This window comes from Hyperolius riggenbachi, chromosome 2 (genome assembly GCF_040937935.1).
Source record: "Hyperolius riggenbachi isolate aHypRig1 chromosome 2, aHypRig1.pri, whole genome shotgun sequence".
Lineage (NCBI taxonomy): Eukaryota > Metazoa > Chordata > Amphibia > Anura > Hyperoliidae > Hyperolius > Hyperolius riggenbachi.
This window is the reverse complement of record NC_090647.1, coordinates 437,232,014-437,253,579: the sequence shown is the minus strand read 5'-3', so window position 1 is coordinate 437,253,579 and position 21,566 is coordinate 437,232,014. Positions and strand designations below refer to the sequence as shown.

Genomic DNA, 21,566 nt, shown 5'->3' with positions numbered 1-21,566 from the left:
ACCCACTAACATTGCAATAGGCTAAAAGGTTGTTTCTATTATAGATATACATATGCACAGAGGGAGATACTGGGTGATTGGCAATTGGACAGCTAGTCTGCACCCAAGCACACGGATTTCCCCCCCCTGCCCCCTGATCACCCACAGCACCCCTCAGACCGCCCACCCCCCAGACCCCTGTTTGCACCCAATCACCCCCCTAATCACCCATCAATCACTCCCTGTCACTATCTGTCCACACTATTTTTTTTATTCCCTAAACTGCCCCATGCTCCCTCCTCATCACCCCCCACCCCTCAGATTCTCCCCAGACCCCCCCCCCCTGTGTACTGTATGCCTCTATCCCCCCTGTAATAACCCACTGATCACCTGTCAATCACCCCCTGTCACTGCCACCCATCAATCATCCCCTAACCTGCCCCTTGCGGGCAATCTGATCACCCACCCACACCAGTAGATCGCCCGACGTCCGATCACCTTCCAAGTGCATTGTTTACATCGGTTCTCTACCCTAAACACCCACTAATTACCCATCAATCACCCCCTGTCACTGCTACCCATCAGATTAGACTCCTATCTGCCCCTAGGGCACTCAATCACCCGCCCACACCCTCAGAATGCCCTCAGACCCCAGCCCTGATCACTTCGCCAGTGCATTGCTTGCATCTATTCCCCCCTCTAATCACACCTTGAGACACCCATCAATCACCTCCTGTCACCCCCTAGCACACCTACCCATCAGATCAGGCCCTAATTTGCCCCGTGTGGGCTCCTGATCACTCGGCAAAACCATCAGATCCCCCTCAGACCCCCTTCCGATAACCTCCCCAGTGCATTGATTGCATCTATTTTCTCCTCTAACCACCCCCTGAGACACCCATCAATCACCTCCTGTCACCCCCCTAGCACTCCTATCCATCAGATCAGGCCCAATACAACCTGTCATCTAAAATTATGCTTATGACCGGTTCCACAAAATTCGCCCCCTCATAGACCACCTGTCATCAAAATTTGCAGATGCTTATACCCCTGAACAGTCATTTTGAGACATTTGGTTTCCAGACTACTCACGGTTTTGGGCCCATAAAATGCCAGGGCGGTATAGGAACCCCACAAGTGACACCATTTTAGAAAAAAAGACACCCAAAGGTATTCTGTTAGGTGTATGACGAGTTCATAGAAGATTTTATTTTTTTGTCAAAAGTTAGCGGAAATTGATTTTTATTGTTTTTTTTTTCACAAAGTGTCATTTTTCACTAACTTGTGACAAAAAACAAAATCTTCTATGAACTCGCCATACACCTAACGGAATACCTTGGGGTGTCTTCTTTCTAAAATGGGGTCACTTGTGGGGTTCCTATACTGCCCTGGCATTTTAGGGGCCCTAAACCGTGAGGAGTAGTCTAGAAAACAAATGCCTCAAAATGACCTGTGAATAGGACGTTGGGCCCCTTTGCGCACCTAGGCTGCAAAAAAGTGTCACACATGTGGTATCGCCGTACTCAGGAGAAGTAGTATAATGTGTTTTGGGGTGTATTTTTACACATACCCATGCTGAGTGGGAGAAATCTCTCTGTAAATGGACAATTGTGTGTAAAAAAAAAATCAAACAATTGTCATTTACAGAGATATTTCTCCCACCCAGCATGGGTATGTGTAAAAATACACCCCAAAACACATTATACTACTTCTCCTGAGTACGGCGGTACCACATGTGTGGCACTTTTTTACACCCTAAGTGCGCTAAGGGGTCCAAAGTCCAATGAGTACCTTTAGGATTTTACAGGTCATTTTGCGACATTTGGTTTCAAGACTACTCCTCATGGTTTAGGGCCCCTAAAATGCCAGGGCAGTATAGGAACCCCACAAATGACCCCATTCTAGAAAGAAGACACCCAAAGGTATTCCGTTAGGCGTATGGTGAGTTCATAGAAGATTTTATTTTTTGTCACAAATTAGCGGAAAATGACACTTTGTGAAAAAAAAACAATTTAAAATCAATTTCCGCTAACTTGTGACAAAAGATAAAATCTTCTATGAACTCACCATACTCCTAACGGAATACCTTGGGGTGTCTTCTTTCTAAAATGGGGTAATTAGTGGGGTTCCTATACTGCCCTGGCATTTTAGGGGCCCTAAATCGTGAGGAGTAGTCTTGACACAAAAACACATTATACTACTTCTCCTGAGTACAGCAATACCACGTGTGGCACTTTTTTGCAGCCTAACTGCGCTAAGGGGCCCAAAGTCCAATGAGCACCTTTAGGCTTTACAGGGGTGCTTAAAAATTAGCACCCCCCAAAATGCGAGGACAGTAAACACACCCCACAAATGACCCCATTTTGGAAAGTAGACACTTCAAGGTATTCAGAGAGGGGCATGGTGAGTCCGTGGCAGATTTCATTTTTTTTTTGTCACAAGTTAGCAGAAATGGAAACTTTTTTTTTTCTTGTCACAAACCGTCATTTTCCGCTAACTTGTGACAAAAAATATCTTCTATGAACTCACTATGCCTCTGAGTGAATAATTTGGGATGTCTTCTTTCCAAAATGGGGTCATTTGGGGGGTATTTATGTCTATCTTGGAATTCTAGCCCCTCCTGAAACATGACAGGTGGTCAGAAAGTCAGAGATACTTGAAAATGGGAAAATTCACTTTTTGCACCATAGTTTGTAAATGCTATAACTTTTACCCAAACCAATAAATATAGGCTGAATGGGTTTTTTTTTCTCAAAAACATGTTTGTCCACATTTTTCGTGCTGCATGTATACAGAAATTTTACTTAACTAACTTAAATGTCAGCACAGAAAGTAAAAAAAAATCTTTTTTTGTCAAAATTCATGTCTTTTTTGATGAATATAATAAAAAGTAAAAATCGCAGCAGCAATCAAATAGCACCAAAAGAAAGCTTTATTAGTGACAAGAAAAGGAGCCAAAATTCATTTAGGTGGTAGGTTGTATGAGCGAGCAATAAAACGTGAAAGCTGCAGTGGTCTGAATGGGAAAAAAAGGGTCTGGTCCTTAAGGGGGGGTAAAGCCTACGATCCTCAAGTGGTTAAGGGGATACAGTGAATAAATAAAGTGGTCAGTGATAATATGCATGTTCAGCACAGCTAACCAACATTTACTATGTTATGTGGTAAGGGCAAGAGCTGTTATTCTCCACTCCAGAGGACAATATAGCTAATTTCTGCACAGCCGTAGTGGTGCTCAGCAATAGCCGAAGCCCAAATAACATTGACAGTTGCTAAAACTCTGTGAGGTAATAGTATTTAGCGTTGGCAGGTGTTTGGATAGAGCAGGGCATCTTCACCCTGTGCCCAAATTTGCCTTGTCATTTTTAAATGTATGCCTTCAGTGTTTCTCCAAACTGGGTTGGCTACGTGGAATGAGGGTACTATAGCAGACTGTCGCCTGATCTGATCATAAATGATTGGTTTGGGTATCAGTAATCTAATGTTTGTTCCTGGGTTTAGACCCATCCTAGTGATAAATCAGAAATATTTGCAGCAAGCTGTGTAGTTTGTGAGTCTGAGTAAATTATTTAGGTAGGCCAGTAGCCACATGTGTCCCATGGGTATTGCTGACAAAGTTTTCAGCAATTCCTACATTGGTGTATTCTCTATGCAGACCGTAATCCCAAAGAAGCAAAAGACACTTTTGCTGACCACTGGATGCCAATACTTTAAGCATACCTTGGTGATATAGGTAAGTGCTATACTGCTTAGCCACCCTGGCGTTCAGTTTCCCCAGGATTTCCGTGCAAAAAGTGTTTCAATTAATTTCCAATAATTTGCAACCATTTTTTTTTTTGCAACCAATTTTTTTTAATATTAAATTTAATACAGATTATTGTATTGAATTCAATTTAAAAAAAAAAAAGTGTTTTCTGCAAGATGTTGATGACGCTGTGTGACCCTGGTGTCATCAACGCCGATCAACGGGGGACATGTGATCGCTGAGGAAGAAGCAAAATCCGCCAAGGGACATGGAAGAAGACACTGGAGAAGCTATCAGAGGTACGCGACGAGGGATCAGCATGCCAATGGTGAGTATAAGACCCAGATGTATAGGTAGAAGATGTGCAGCCAGGTATAGTTAGCCAAGTATAGTTAGCCAGGTATATAGTGAGCCAGATGTTTAGCCAGGTATATAGCGAGCCAGATGTTTAGCCAGGTATATAGCGAGCCGAATGTTTAGCCAGGTATATAGCGAGCCGAATGTTTAGCCAGGTATATAGCGAGCCGGATGTTTAGCCAGGTATATAGTGAGCCAGATGTTTAGCCAGGTATATAGTGAGCCAGGTGTTTAGCCAGATTTATAGGTAGCCAGATGTCCCCCTCCCGATCCTCCCCCCCCCCCCCCCCCCTCCGCCCCCCCAGCACGCTGTGGGTAGCGATCTGTGCTACCCACAGCGTGCAGAACAAGCATCCAGCCACCCTAGGGAATCCCTGGGCAGCCAGCGGGGCAGAGAATGTGCGGGGGATCCCCCTTGTATGCGGAGGCTGTGCTGGCGGGGGATCCCCCTCTGTGCAGAAAAAAATGCAGCCGGCGGGGCAGAGAAACAGGAAATCTCCCTGTCGGCATGGACGAGCTCAGCTCGTCATTAACGTTTTTGCAAGTTTTTGCTGGACGAACTCAGCTCGCCCATACCGCCAGGGAGGTTAAAGGGAATCTGAAGTGAAAATAAACATGATATAATGATTTGTATGTGTAATACTGCTAAGAAATAAAACATTATTATCACAGATATGAGGCGCATATTGTTTCCAGTCCGGAACAGTTAAGACACTTCTGTTATCTATGCAAAATAGCTTTTGTGAGCTCTGCAACTTTACGTCGTGGATAGCACTGTCTTTTGAAAGCTCTTATCTCCACTGTCTCTCATTGTTTCTTCTTTGTTTATGATTTTTTTCTGCAGAGAAAAGTTCAAAGGGTCAGTCGCATACTCTGTGAGATCATTTAAAATGCTGTGTATTGTGGAAACTGCATTATTAGAGAATGATGCAATGTTATAAAAAAGCTCTACACCTAAAAATAAAAATATGACACGATTTTCTTTGCTACTAATGTTCTATTAACTGTATTACACAACTAATTCATTATATCATGAGTCTTTTGCTTCAGTGTCACTTTAATTAATAACTTTGAAATGATGATATTCATTGCCCATTTTTTTTAACTGCAAGTAAATGCATTTCCATAACATTTGAAATACAACAGGATGGACACATATTTGTAGAGGCGAAGGTCGAAATAGAAAACACTGCACAAGGGTTGTGCCAGTCATAATATGCTTACACCTGTTCCTATGTCCCACAGTACAGTACACTGAGCATCAGACTAACTTGTATGCAGAACCAGGCAGTCAGAGGTTCAAGCAGAGAGAAGCTTTGTTCAGGTATTCTCTACTCCTCCTGTAATGAAGAGTAAAGGCGTATTTACATCTAATTGGATTTGTAATGTCCCTGCATTCAGTAACTCATGAGTTGACAAATGCTAACTCATTTTGTATGGAAAGAGCAGAAATGAACTGTGGCCAGCTTTTGTTGCATTGGAGTGACACTTTTGGCTTTTAGGGCTAGTTCACAGTGCTCAGTTGCGTTGCAGAATAATTTTGCGTGTCAACTCACTGCTCATACACCCCTATGAGGCTGTTCACAATACTGCATTATTCTAACTCGCTCCATGCAAGCTCTGTATTAAAGTCTATGGCCAGTCTCCATTGCAGTTTACACTCATAATGCATGCGTTATGGAATGGACCACTGTGAACCTAGCCTAAGAGTACTGATTAAAACTCTACTTTAAAAAGAAAAGGAAAAGCAAAACGGCCCTTTAGTACTGACTTGTTCAGCACTGCTGTGCACGCTATACAGTGCTGCACACACTTCTTTCTTTGTATATGTTTTCTGTAATGACATTTGTGGCCTTCCCACCACAAGCCTGCCCTATCAGTCAGGACTGAAGCCGAACTTTCTATTTCCGAGGAAGGCACATGCGCCACCCTGTTGTTAATACATGGCCATTTAAAGCTGTGCTGTGGTCCTTTTCTAAGGAGAGACATGAAGTCCTGGCAGTGAGCGTGAGGCCCCATCTACCCTACCAATTGGAAAACGTAATCTGTGACTCTGAAAATTGCTGGCCTGTTCTCACCTAGTTGGCACTAGCCCTACGATTTTCTCCTTTTTTTTTTTCCCCCCCCCCAAATTTGTTTGAGGTGGTCCGCTTGTGCTTTGTTTTTAATTTAAAACTGTACAAGCATTTGCATTTACACCCTAAAGGGGGGGGGGGGGGGGGGGAGGGGAATGAAAGCAGTAGTTTTCTGCATGCGCTCTGTTGTTAGATTGTGTCCCCCTTACTGGGATGTTACATTGTGAGCTTCCCTTTTGGACAAGGACTGATGTGAATGGTTCGATGCCCTTTTAATTCACTACGTCTAAAACTATGTATTTTAAAGTTAAAATATCTGACGTACAGCTTGCACACTTTAGCAAATGATCACACAGAAGCTGTTAACTAAAAATACTTTGCTTATGCGGTCAGCACTATTCCACGAAATTGTGTGTGCATTGTACCTGCTGACACTCCTCTTAACTGGCTTTCTGCTTGAAAATAAATAATTTTTTTTTTGTGTACTGCCATAAGCAAAAGGGTTAATTATACAGCTATCCAGCTTGAAGCCAGCAATGTGTTTTTCCTTTTATGAATAAAATTGCTGCATTTTTTCCCCTGAAAGCAGGCTGCTAGATTCTGATTTTTCTTTTTTGGCTGCTTGGCGTCTTGCTAGACAATCAGCACATTTGAGCAGGGACAACGGTTTAGTGCAGATTGCTGCTAGGGGCTAGTGAGTGCTGCTGCTTAAGAAGCTTGACTGTTAGCAGTGAGGGGAAAATCTGAATTAAGCATTGCATTGCATAATGGTTTGCCTTATGTTTGCAGGGCGAAAATCAAGATGAAATTCCAGAGCTTCCTCATACAGATCTAGAGATGGGAATCTTACCTCGGGAGATCCGGAAGCTGGTTGAGAGAAGACGTCATGTCAAGCAACTGATGAAGCAGCCTGACCTCAATCCTGACTTGTATCTGCAGGTAATTATGTGCTGAGGGGCCTGTTCTGATCAATAGGAGTACCTTGTGTTTATCATGGGCTTAGATATTTAAACACTGTACTTTGTAGCTACTGCATCGCTTTGTCCTCAGCATTTCAGCATGTTGCTTTTTTAGAAGGATAACAAATCCACTGTGTAGATCATCACAATAGAACTAAAATGAAAAAAGTTTTACAACATCGCAACATTTTCTGTGCTCTTTAGTGATGTCATTAAAATCACTGGTATAAAATATTGCTGTATTGCATTCTTATTATGCGGCCCTTACTGAAGTTTGTGGCTCTGAGGTTGCTTTGGGTCAAAATGGCACTGAACCAGGAACTACAGTAGTTTAGTGTGCTTTTAAATTATTTTATTTCTACAAGTGTGTAGCTTGATTCTTCTACATCTTTTGGTTTATTTTCGTTTTGTCAGTATTAATATTCTTTCCTTTTTGGAGGGACAATTGTTGCAGGTTTCACAGTTTACTTTTCCTTTTTGTGATTTTTCAGTATGACATCAGACAGAAGGCTCTAAAGCTGACTGCTAATAGCATGTATGGATGTTTAGGATTTTCCTACAGTAGATTCTATGCCAAACCCTTGGCTGCACTTGTCACCCATCAGGGACGAGAGGTAAGTTCCTTCCTAAATTCTCATTTTGGATCTTCTTGTGCTGCAAGGCGTTATTCAACTTTCATCACCAAAATAACCATTTGCATCAGTTATTCTCTAGTATGTATTTTTTTTTTTGTTATGGCTGTGCCGACTTGTGGTCCTTAGATGTAAGGATTGTAAGCTCTTCTGGGAAGAGAATGAAGTGTTCTCTCCTTGCTGTGACATTTGTTACGAATAAGGTCTACCAAAGATATCACGTGTAAGGGATTCCAGCAGCATTAACACTGTGACTAAGGAACAAATCAAATTGTTTCCTAAGGTTATTCAACAGAATAAAATACATTATTTTCCAAATATTTCTATAGGAGTTCATAAAGTTTACAGACAAAAGATCAAACATGTAATGCGGTAATTGCGCGTTAGCTTAATAAATCTGATTTATTTCGTCTTCTTACATTAGGCGGAAGTTAGTGTTTTCGGAATGTAACCTTTTTTTTGTATTTTGAGTGTCTATACAGTTATATGAGGCAGGCATGAACAACTTATCACCACTTCCTGTTAAAGTTATCAGCAGATCTGTTTCCAGTACTAATTTTAATTAATTATATTTTTTCATTATGTTTTAATACGTGGATTGCTTCATGATCTGTAATTAATCAAATTGCTTGATAGTCAGGATGTTGTGGAATTTCTTTTAATCTAGCAAAATAAGTGATTACAGAAAAAAAATATTTCACTGAAAAAAATGACACTTCCTGGAAAAGAAACTCTGTACAAACCCCATCTGTCCTGTAATTGGAAAATATATTTGGAGTGTTCTTCAGATTCCACTGTTTAAATCACAGTCCAGTTTCTCTCTCCTTAATGAGTTGCTTTGATATTTCTCAGGCTTCCTGATCAAGTTGAAGCCTTGTGCATGCTTTAGGCTTGAGCTATTAGAGCTTTCACTAGGTGGCGATAGATGCTTTGTGATCATTAAACAATTAAGAAATTTCATGCATCTGAACTTTTGTTTTCACTGCTAAGGAGCTTTGTAATAAAGTGTTATAGGGCTGCAATTAGTTTTTGGTTTCCTGCCCCTTTTGCTAAATTAATTGTTTGGCTAAATCAACATTTACTATAACATCAGCAACTTTTTTTTTTCCCTAAGAACAAAGCTGTTTATTAGGAACTGGCCTGATCAGAGAGTTGTGCAGTTTGGGGGCATTGTGTAGGGACGGTAGGACAGTGTTTTAAAAAGACTTAAATAATGAGTTGCCAGTAACACTTCATATCATTTTTGTAGTTTTCCGTAGACCGTTTAGCAGTGTGTCCTTAAAAAAACAGTGATCCAAATGGAATATAATCATTCATTTTACTAACAAACCATCACTGAACATAAAGGAAGAAAAATTGGTGTGTCTTCCTTTCCTGTTTTTTTATTTTATTTGATAACCATGACTATGATTGTGTACATTATTCTTGCAATCAATATGTCAGAGCTATATCATAATGCAGCTGTGTCTAGCACACAGATATGCTGTATATCCTTGCAAATGATACATAATTATTGTTTCATAATTTGCCAGCAGATTTTTCAGTTGTTCAGTAATGGCTGTAGGTATCTTATTCCAGTTTTTTATGTAGTTGCCAGTTTTGGTACTTGCAGCTGTCTTCCATAATTTTTTTTTTCCTTCTTCTTCAGTTGTCAAGTATTGTACTTTTCCCCCCTTTTTAATTGCCTTTTGTCAGACCGCATGCCTCATTTATCATCGTGTCTAAGAATAAAAGCAGTATCAAACCTATCTAATGATATAGCTGAGAGGAATTGAATTTAGCACAGCACATGGTAACCAGTCAGACTCTGTCTTCTTGGCTTTAGGAGTTCTGATGTACTGATGTGGTTTGTTACCTATTGGTGTTTTTCATTAAAACAGTGCAAGGAGCAATGGGCTAAGTACACATTTATATTCTCATAGTGAGCAGTCTATTCCATTTTGTTCAGCAAACCTTTGCAGTAGTTGCTGTTAGATGCTGCCATTGGCATTTTTTTTCGTTTTGTTGTTATTTCACTAATTGACTTTTTTTTGTATAGTTTATTGCATAAGTTAACATGTATGTTGCTGTAAAGCATTTTGTCATATGCTTGCACTGTTTTAGGTATGGAAACAAAGAGAAGAAATTGTTTGTAATATCAATTTTTTTTTATGTACTAGTAAAAAAAAAATGTAAAATAAATATTAACAGCTTTACTTTGTCTGCCAAATTATATTGTTGCTTACTGCGTGTATAGAGCACACATCTACGCAACCTCTGCATGAAATAAATGCTTGGAAGCATATTAACATACTTTTAATATCCGTTTTGTATTTTTTTGCAGTGTGAACATAAAAATGAATACAGGCCTATTTATAAAAACGTTAAAACTCTGCTTAGGTTTTAAGTTTAGCCTATGGCCAATAAGTATAGTGTTGTAAGCGTACAAATAATTTTTGAAGAAATATGGCAGAATAGTAGACCAGGTTTTCAAATTCAAAGTTTTGTATTGGAAATAATTACATTGTTCGGCAATACATAGCTGCTTTGCCATTCACAGTCAGTAGAGGGCAATTCCTTTTTGCATCCATTCCTCTAGGGCAGGGAACCTATGGCTCGGGAGCCAGATGTGGCTCTTTTGATTGGCTACATCTGGCTCACAGACAAATCAGTAGGGTTTGATTTACTAAGTTACACTGATCAAGCAGCGCAGCTTAGTATGGCAGCGCAAGTAAAATTTTCAAAGTAGGCACGCTGCTGCTACTAACTTCCTCGCACTATCCCAAAACGAACGACTGCTCCAATTGTCCCACCCTGGACCCTGTCAGGTCCAGTGACTTTGTAGCACAAGATTCCCCCCCCCCCCCCCCCCGTACTTGGATTGGCTCAGTAGGCTGCCTGCCACTTGACAGGCAGCCTATTGGGCCAAAAGGTGGCGGATCTCATCCTTTAATGGGAATTAACCCCCCCAATTCAGCTAGCTAATTGTACAAGCTGTTAGTCGGTATTTCTCCTTTCTGGGACATTGCTGATGTTGCTGAAACCCAAGAGAAGCGGAGGACGTGCCTGACACTTCCGCTGCCCGGGTGACCAATCATACTTTAATACTTCACCTTACACTCTCCACTTATTCAGCTGCCTTATCAAGCTGGTGTCCTCATGTGGCATCCAGCATCAAGAGCATGTGTGTCAGTATTGTCGCAACACCAACTTCAGATTTTTATGTATATAGCTAGAGTTTTCTATTTTAATACATATCGAGTAACGGTTGCTTTTTAGCTTTATACAAATGGACCGTATCGTTTGAATCGTGTGTTGGTTATGTATAAAAATTACTCAAGTTACAAACCAATTCAGCTTACAAACAACCTCTTGATTCAGAACCTGTTTGTGAATAGGGAAACTCCTGTACTCATAGTACTGCTGCTATGTTTGCTAGAGATTCCTGGTAACTTAAGAGATCATACCTGAGTGAAAGTGAAAATAGATCTTTTTAAGAATTTTAAAGGGAACCTTAAAGGGGAACTTCAGCCTAAACAAACATACTGTCATTAAGTTACATTAGTTATGTTAATTAGAATAGATAGGTAATGTAATTTTTTACCCACCCTGTTTTAAAAGAACAGGCAAATGTTTGTGATTCATGGGGGCTGCCATCTTTGTCATGGGGGCAGCCATCTTTTTGGTTGAAAGGAGGTGACAAGGAGCAGGAGACACAGTTCCAACTGTCCTGAGTCCTGATAACCCCTCCCAGCTGCACACGCCAGGCTTCAAATGTCAAATTCAAAATGTCAAAAAAAAATTGCACCAAAACAGCAGAACGAGAGCAACAACATCAGAAATCCCATCATGCTTTGCACAGCATCAGGGGAAAAAAGCCCGGGCAGTTTTATTCTGTGCAGCTAAAAATGAGGCTTGGATAAGAAAAACAAAGTTCTGATGCTGTGAAACTGTTAAAGAAACACCAAGCCTTTTCAGTTCTGCTGAGTAAATTTTTAGTCTGGAGGTTCACTTTAACTCTTAAAAAAAAACAAAAAAAAAACCCTCGCAGTGACTCACGACTCCTCCGGTCTCCCGCCGCCAGCTAGTTTTGTCTTTTGCTGACTCTGAGTCGTCGGGCTGCCTCACGTACCTTTGCACGCGTTACCACTGGTGCAGGAAGCTATAGCGGACGTTAACACGTACATTCTTGTAAATTTTTACGAGTTGCACTTGGTAACGCGTGAATTTTTACGTATTGAATGTACCTGTTAACGTCCGCGACAGTTTCCTGCACCAGCGATAACGCGCACAAAGGTACATGTGGCAGCCCGACGACTTCGAGTCAGCAAAAGACGACACTAGCTGGCGGCGGGAGACCAGAGGAGCCGTGAGTCACTGCGAGGGCACAGGATGGCTGCAGGGGGCTAGTAGATGCCCCAGGTTAGTGAAACCCTCTTTATTATTTTATTTTTTATATATAGTTAAGGTTCTCTCTAAGGTAATACTTAAACTGTGAATCACAACGTCAAAGAGAAGATGCACGAAAGCATGAGTGAATAGTGTCCTGTCTTACTATACACGTTTGTACTGTCAAAGTATTCCATGCAGCCATCACAGCGCAGAGAGAAGAGTAGTGTGCGTGCGTTGCTGGAGTAGCTGCCCATATTTACTATTCTGTGGCAGGGCGGGTGTTTGAGCTGAAAAATGTGGGAAAGTGGGCATTTGTGCTGAACAATGAAGACAGACACGAAGAGGAGGTGTTTCTTGGACAAGTTTAGGAGAAGCTTCCTGTTATTTGTTCCTCAGAATATTCTGAAGTTTTGCACACAGTGTACCCATAGTATTATATTGGTGGGTTATACAAGAAAACACTCCTGGATGCAAAATGGGCTTTTAATTTATTTAGACTGCCAAAAATAACCTAATCATTTATTTGTTCAGTCAATTTGTCACAAAATGTCTTGTATACCAGTGACAAATCTGTCATCCCCCAAGAGGCTTATGTGTTTTAAGAACTTGTCATCCTGCTGTGTTCTAAGCCAACTCCAAATTAACTAAGGGGTTAGGCCAGCGGTATAAAACACCACTAGAACTTCCTCTGTACTCTGGCCAGGAAAGCATTGCACATGGCTGTATTGGCAATCTGTTAACACTACTGGATTTCAGTATACGCTTTCTGAGAACAGCATGTTAAACTGTTAAGGTCCCCTTCCCCTTTCCTCAGCCTAAAGGTGGCCACTACCATTTTTTTAAAAATCTGTGCAATTCAAGAATAGCAATCAATTTTTTCTGACTGATTGTAACAATTCAAAAATCTGACCAATGTACCACACACCTATGTTAAACTTTTTCCCAATCATGAATAAAATAATTGAAAGCTCAGAAAAAAATTCATTGGAACTGTGCATCAAGTAATTGACAATCCATCACACATTACACAATTCTTGATAAAGTTGGTCTGAAATTTCCAACATGTCCAGTCTCCCTCTGTTTTGCAATCGAATCGCACAAAGAATCGTATCGTGTAGATTGGGCTTAAGAGTAGGTATTTCCTGTCCAGACATTTTTCAAACAAAAGTGTGAAAAGGTAAACCTTCATAAACCATGGCATCTTTATTGTACTGTAGTGTAACCAAACTAAACACAAGCTCTTCAGTTTTTACTTCAGGTAATTTTAATAGTGCATGTATCTGGGATATACAATTACTCATTTCAAGGCCAACTCCAATGAATAGAATTTCTTTCTAAGCGTTCTATATGGCAGGATTCATCTCGCTAATCCTGCTACTTCTGAATGTAGATTAGACCATCGACAGAGATGGTCAATAAAGTGCAGACAATTTGTACTTGCATTCAAATTTCATGTAAATCGTAGGCAACATGAACATAGATTAGTCACAATTGACAGGAAGTAATGATTGGTTCATTTTTCAAGCTGCATTCAATTTACATGAAATTTGAATGCAAGTAGAAATAATTTGCATCTCATTGACCACCTCTGATCATTGTGGTTTTTTCCTTCTTCTTCAAACAACTGCCTTGTTGAAAGCCCTAGTACACCCTACTGGGGGGGGGTTGGAGTAGGGGAGATGCCATTACGCATACAAGTTTCATATTTTATGCAACCAATCTGGGGCTGTTTTCTTAGGAAATGTCAGTCTTGTGGCCCAGGATCCACTGAGAAAATGTACAGCTGCCTGGAGAGTGGGTGGCTCACTCCTCTGCACACAACACAGGTGTCAAACTCATGGCCCATGGGATGAATGCGGCCCTCCTTTCTATTTTATGTGGCCCTCCAGAGCTGTAAATGTGCATCATTGTAAGCAGTAAACAAATAACAGCACACTGCCTTCCCATTCCCAGGAGCACAACATTATCGCAAATACCTTCTGTTTTAAGAAGACAAACCACGCTAAGGCGAGAAACCCGCTAGGAGCAATTTCTAATTGCTCGTGATTTGAAAAAGCTCTTGCTACTGAAATGCTATTGGGGATTTTTATAAAATCACATCGCTCCAGTGGGATCACACCCATAGAATTACATTAGCAAGAGCTTTTCAAATTGCAAATCGCTCAGAACGCTCCTAGTGGGTTTCTGGCATAAGGGGCACACCAGTGACTATTTCTGGTTGAAACATTGTGAGTTTGAAACGGTGTGCAGCAACAGTAAGTATACGGGACCCCCCTCAACTAAATTAGCATGGGTACTTCTCCCATTGTATTAAATCTCCCTGTGTAGCTGGTAGAAACACCCATACCTACACACCTTTCTTTCCCCGGCACCCTCTCCCCACATTGCAGAGCAGGGCTGCATTACAGTGAAATGTTTCCTGCTCCAGTGCTGCGCCAGGTCTATTCTGTTCTTGGTGCCTGCTGCATGCCCTATGCTTGCATACCTCCAGGTTACCATCATCTGAAATGCATTCAGAGTCATGCTATGCAGCATAAAGCGTGTGGCTGTCAGGAAGAATATAGGAGACCCAGAGCAGTATTGGAGCCAGTTCCTAGTTCAAGACTATTAAATGCCAAATCTTTATAAACACTTTGGCCCGCAACTTGGACTTTGTTTTAGATTTTGGCTCCTTACATAATTGAGTTTGACACTTCTGGCATAGAACTTCTCCTGACCCCACCCAATTCTCATTTGTTTCTTAGAGATTAACTCTTTGTGGCCAGCACTGCAGCACAGCAATCTTTTCTTTCTTCTCAGTTCCTCCTTTACTCAATGTGTAATAAAGCATATAATCCTTCCTATGCTCTCCCCAGTGTGATTATAAAAATACTAAAACCTTGTTTAGGCACACATGTTGTATTCGTGTAGGCACTCAGTTGCAGAAAATGCTTATGTCTACTGCTTATGCTGACTGGATGCTTATGTGGACTGGATAGTGAGACTAGTTTGGATTAAATACATATTGCTGTTCTCTCAAGGAAACGGCATCTGATTTTGGCAAACGAAGATAATTGTGCATTGCTAAGTGTGATGTGCTCTGTGCTATATGCATAAAAAAAAGCTTGAATTAGGACTTTAATACACATGTGAAAAGAGAATAAGGGCTCACTTACATTGCGTTCCACTTTAGCGTTCGCGTTTGGTTTTTTTGTTGCATTTTTTTTTCGATTCCCGGCGCTTGGGTGGGCGTTCAGTTTTTGTGAAAAGCGCTTTTCCCGAGCGTTTTTTAATCCACTCCCTGACGCAAGTCAGGAAGTAAACTCTTTGACCTGGAAACGCAATCGCCCCACAAAGCTATTTTGTGAGAATTTAACGCTCTTCCTATACCTTCCATTGAGGCAGAATAGCCGCGAAAATGGTACAGGCACCGCTTTGCTAACCGCAAAGCGGTCGCAACACGCTGATATGAACCTTCTCATAGAGATTCATTGCACAAGCGTTTTGTGGGCGATTTTTGAAAATATCTTGCGCTAGAAAAAGGACAAAAACACCCCTATTGTGAACGTGCCCAAAGTGTGCTTTGAGATGATGGAGCAGTTTCCTTCTTCTATGGGGTCCTGGTTTGGTCTGGGGACAGTCTAGTGGCTCCGATCCATGGAGGCTATCCATCTGATAGAGGCTAGTGTTCCGTTTCTTTGCTTTCCTGAACCCTGAGAATATGGATCATTTCCACTTCCTTGAGTTGGTTAGGCCATATTTTGAAGATTTGCTTAAAGTGAATGGGAACCGCATTTAAAAAAATAAGACAGATACTTACCCAAGGAGAGGGAAGGCTCTGAGTCTTATAGAGCCTTCCCGCTCCTCTCCTTGTCCCCTCGTTCCAGTGCTGGCTCGCCCGGAAGCAGTATTTGACTAAATTAGTCAAATACTGCTTTACCCGGCCGAAGGAGGCTTCAGAAGTCTTCAGGGAGCCCGAGTGTTCCTGAAGAAGGGCGGCCCTGTACTGCGTCTGCGCAAGCACGCTCTCTTGCACGCTCACGCCTGTGCAGTATGGAGCCGCACGTCTTCACACGACTCCCGAAGACTTCCAAATACCCTTTCGGCAGGGAATTGAAATGGGGGGGAGGGGGGGGGGGGGAGCCAGCACAGCACAGCACAGCACAGCATAGAGAGCAACGAGAGGAGACGGAAGGCTCTATACGACCCAGAGCTTTCCCTCTCCTTAGGGAAGTATTTGCTTCATTTGTTTTTTAAATGCGGTTCCTATTCACTTTAAGAGAAGTACAAACTCTGTTACAGCTGCTTAATTGTAAAAAGAAAGTACCGGTACATGCCTATGGAGTGCAGTTTCAGTGTCTCCACTTTTATTGTCCAGTTGTGCAGACCATTAAATGGGAAGGTGCTCTGGAGGTGACATTTAATTTTTATATTCCTCCATCCAAATTTGTCAGAGCATGTGAATTGTTGTATAGCGTGTGATTTCCTTTAGCTTCTGTTTTGAAAGCATTTGCATAACAAGGAATAATTAAATGCCTTTTGAATTATCGGTTTGCAGCATTTTATGATTCATATCGGTGTCTGGCACCAAGTAAGGCCCATTTTATGTGTCCACCATAGATCCATCCTTGCATTTTTTTCGTACTGTGCTTTTGCTTTGTCTTTTTTTTTTTTTAATGTCCTCGGCAGCTGGTCTGGATAACAAGGCAGAACTTCTTGGCTAAGCCCAGCAACCTTTCTCTGTTACACACAGGGCATGCCAAGCATGTATGATAGATTATCACAAAGTTGTAGCTATTGGTGGAAATTTGTTTCGCCCCTGCCCTTTCTACATCTGACACAAATGAAAGCTATACCCTCTTCACAACTGTCGCATCCTTCCTTTTTTCCTTCTTAATTTTTATTTATAGCCCTCATTGTTCTCAGAGGTTCTCATGTTGATATAAAGATGTATTGTAATTGAATTCATTTTAAAGCTGTCAATAATCTTTTGATCAAAGTCGTGTTTCATACACATTGTGGTAGAAGGAGACATGCTTTAGAAAAGTCATGCTGTAGTTTCATAGTTCTGAATTTTTTATTTTAAAATGGGAATTGATGGTTACTGTTGCCAGTGGTGCATTCTTTTTGTATTCCTGTGTATGGATCCAGATTTCTCCTGTCCACTAATACGTTAGTCTGTAATGACATATACGGTAGTAGAATGTAATACATTATTTAGCATACCCATTTTTATATCAATTAGGCCTCTTGCACACTACATGCGATTCCGATTTTTTTTTTTTTTTTTACTGCAGTACTGCATACTGCTACGTTTTTTTAATCAGAATCAAAAATCGGATATATAAAAAATCGGAATCGCATGTAGTGTGCAAAAGGCCTTATGCTGGTTTTGACATCAGAAACACAGAACAATATATGGGTATACCAAGTAACCCTGCCTTCCCAATTATGCTTAGCCTAGGCTATGATGTCATACCGCTTATTGCCCCAGAGCACCCTGGGAGATCAGGCCCCTTATGGAATTAACTATTCCACCTGAGTTTTCTACTAGCTAATATGTTCACACTTTGTCAATTTAAATGCCTTTTTTAAGTGAACCTTAACTGAGAGGGATATGGATGTTTCCTTTTAAACAATACCAGTTGCTTGGCAGTCCTGCTGATCTCTTTGCTGCAATAGTGGCTGAATCACACACCGAAATAAGCATGCAGCTAATCAAGTCTCACTTCAGTCAGAGCACCTGATCTTCAGGCTTGTTGAGGGGCTGTGGCTAAAAGTATTAGAGACACAGGATCAGCAGGAGAGTCAGGCAACTGGTATTAGTTTAAAAGGAAAAATCCATATCCTCAGTTTAGGTTCCCTTTAAAGAGGAGCTGTTAGGTATAAGGTCTCAGAGAAAATAAACACATATATCAGTAGCTAAAGATTGGCTGTACTTACATTACATATGCATTTCACTGTCCACGTTTGGATTTCACAGAATTTGTATATAGTATATGCAGAGATAGATGCTCCTGACAGCTCATGGCAGGCTCCATGTTTTTCTGTCAAATGTGTCGTCATGTCCTGCCTGCTTCCTGATCACAGAAAAGCTCGTACTGAATAACACAGTGTGCAGTGAATATTAATGAGCCATGTGGCTAGGAACAATAGCTGACTCCTGCAGTGTACTCTGCCCGGAGATTTATCAGTGCTACGCGCTGGACCGATTACAAGCTGCTGTAACGTCTCATTAGCAGCCGAGGGGAGGGCCCCAGAATGCTTTGCAGTATAGTATGCGGCTTGCGTCCTCTTGGGTCTATAACAGCGTTGCTGATAAGCACACATCAAAGGTAACTGAGATTTTTATCTTCACTAATGGCTTTTTGGCTTCCTTCTAAACTGTTTAACACAGGAGAATAGAGGTTTAAATTAGCTTCTGCAGCCTGACAGTTACTCTTTAAACCACCAGCAAGCAAGACAATAGTAAAAATAATTTTGATGGCACTTTTTCACCTAGTTTTTAGTACTTTTTAAACTTAAGTGTTAACGTTATTTTAAAGAGAATTTGAAAAAGTATCTCCTAGGAGAAAACTCAAAAAATTGCATATGGCCCCAGGTATTGTTCCTGCTCAACATTCTGCAGTGATGCACCCACCAGCAGTAAAGGTGCCACCATCTGTGATGAATTTAAATTGGTATCTGGAAAGATTTTACAAAGCCAACAATGACTACTAAATCATCAAAAAATATTATAAAAAAACCAAAACTATTTTATTTGTATGAAAGGAGGGCTCTTGGGGAGCTCACTCAAGGTGAGTATACTTTCACCCACTGCTTACCGTATTTTCGAGGTACCCAAACCTCTCAGTGCTGATGACCTGTGTTGATAATATAAGGTAGCGCAGGGTATACACGGTTCTAACTTTAAAAGTAGTTTAATTAGTAAATGCAGAATACAATACACATAAAACCAGGTTTTAAGACCAGTTGGCGTGTAGATTTAAATCTAGATGCTAATTTAAGTTCTGCAGCAAGGAGAACGCCAGCGCATACCACTAAGGCTGAATCTGAAATGACCACCAGCTCAGTGTGTAGCACCTATATAGACTATCTGCACACTTCGCATTCAATTCAGATGCAAATCATATGCAAATCTGCTACTACTTATCATGCAAACCGGAAACTCAGGAAGAGGGGCTGGGAGCAGCTAACCTGACAGTTACATAGTTACAAAGTTAAGGAAAGGTGGGGGGAAAAAGGTTGCGCATCCCTAAACACATGTTGCAATTGAATGGTTAATCGCGCAGGCATACACCGCCTCTGCCAGACTGAAAAATGCACGCCCTGCATCCAAGACAAGTGCTAACATTTATTAAACTAGGAGGTACTTTAGCTTCCAACATGGTTTGCATGCAAAGTATATTATACTAGACACTTGCGCCACGGTGAGGCAGACCTCCGGGCAAGTGACCTAACCTAAATTTAAAACCTCGGGAGCAGCTATGCAGCTATAAGTTCTGTTTAGTAAAGTCCTTATTAAACGATTGACGCACTTTTAGTGCCCTTGTGGCTTCAGAAATAGACTGTGCAGCCAGCACTGCTACACCTATTTCTGGTGTGTTTCGTTGCCATCCTGGCTTCACAAGTTAGCGTAAGGCTTCCCATACATCCTCATTTGCAGCCTATTTGGGGTATTGCAGCCAGGGCTACAGTGAGAGCCACCGAAAAAAATCAGTCCTCACCCTCCTTGGAAAAGTGGGGGTTGTGGACTTATCGGGCAGTATTGAAATAGCTTGCACTAATCCAAAATGGGCTGCAATTTGTTTTTCACGTGGCCTGTCATGCTTTCATAACATAAAGGTAGTTCTGGATGAAAGGAAGAAAAAAAAAAAAACGAATCTGCAGGTGTGCCATGGGAGCTTCTTCTGCTTAGCTGTGCTAGAGCCGAGGGGTTTATTTATAAAATGGAAATCTGTGCCTTGATATTTTATTCCTCTGTGCAGACAATTTATTTAGGATAATTCTGCCTATTTATAAAGGGTGAATTATGCTTGGTTTGTTACAGGCACTGTAGTAACATAGAAGAATGTAGAAGGCAGTCAATTATTCAGAATATATCTACTTTTATGGAAATGTTCCTGATGGCTGCATCATAAACACTTCCTATATCTATATATTGCCGTATATTGGTTTGTAGCCCTGCTCTGCCAGTGATATTTAGCCTAGACCAGCGCTGGGCAAACTAACGTCAGCCAGCGTCTAATACGTCTGACACGTCCTCACTGCATGTCACATGATGCCCTGTGGCCATGAAGACGCGATGCTAGAATCGACAATCAGGTGAGTGTTAACCCACTGTTATCATCCGCTTGTGACTCTGCAGGGAGGGAGGAGGTAAAGTATTTTAGGAATGCTGCCCATGGTCTGCAGCATGCGGCTTGGGCCGTAAACTTTGCCCAGGCCTAGTTTAGGCTGGTAAGCTATGCAGAATTCTTCTCCCAGAGCATTCTGAGAGACCAGGTATATTTTGTATTGGCTTCAAAATTCTCAGTAAACGAACATTCCACAGAGATGTACCTGGCAGGACTAAAATTGTCACCACCTGTGACAAATTTCACAATGTAAATATTTTCTAGTGGGCAAACACCAACTAATTTATAAAATATTGTAAATATATAAGCAATTTTATTCATTGTCCTTTTCACTACAGCTCCTCTAAGTGTTATGTGCACAAATATACCTCAACATCTGCAGGGTATTTAATTAGATGCCCTGTATGGCCAATTAACATTTGCATCATCATAAGTGGCCACTAGAGGGCACTTCCCACTCATATCCTTTCCAGTGGGCATGGATGGGTTACACTATGTTCAGCAAAACTGCAGTAATATCCTTCACCATTATAAACTCACTTTCTGTTTTCTGTGTCCCTTTATTGCGCATGGTTCAAACCCCTTCCCAAAAAAGCACTACCTAAGTTGTTTTACCACTCTGTCCACTTTTATAGATTTACTGCAGTGTGTTATTGCGAGCCCTCTGCTGACAGGTGAGGATCTGGCAGATATTCAGTAGTATGTATACATAGAGTATGAAATGAATCCCCATTTTTACCGAAGTAAAACACAGCCACTGGTTTTCCCTGGGCTGTTTTGATACTACATAAAATCCTAAGAACAGTGGGTACCCACTTCCTTTTTACTTGTTGCTCCTGTGCCTTCATGCAACATTGTTTGATATTGATTGAGATTCCATTGGCACCTCTTCTGCAATCGCTATGGCATCTCTTTCACCAGCATCTTCGTTGTATTGTACTCAGTGATGGTTTTGCTGGGGATGGGCCATGCTGGAGACTTGAGCTGCAGGGAGCATTGGATGGACTGTGGGCTCCTTTGCACACTTTTGTTTTGTTTTTTTGTTTTTTTAATAGAACATTATACACTACTGTATTCTAAAAAGAGAAAAAATCAGCGACAACCAATAAATATAC

The 21,566-nt window shown here is 41.2% G+C and overlaps 1 protein-coding gene across 1 annotated transcript in view; it reads left to right on the top strand.

Annotated features, from left to right (window-relative positions):
* The window catches only part of POLA1 (DNA polymerase alpha 1, catalytic subunit), a 463,756-nt gene that overhangs the window by 119,519 nt on the left and 322,671 nt on the right, over nt 1-21,566 (top strand). Inside the window, 2 exon segments of the mRNA XM_068269965.1 lie at nt 6,943-7,092; nt 7,604-7,726. Of these exon segments, the coding sequence (XP_068126066.1) occupies nt 6,943-7,092; nt 7,604-7,726 (273 nt within the window).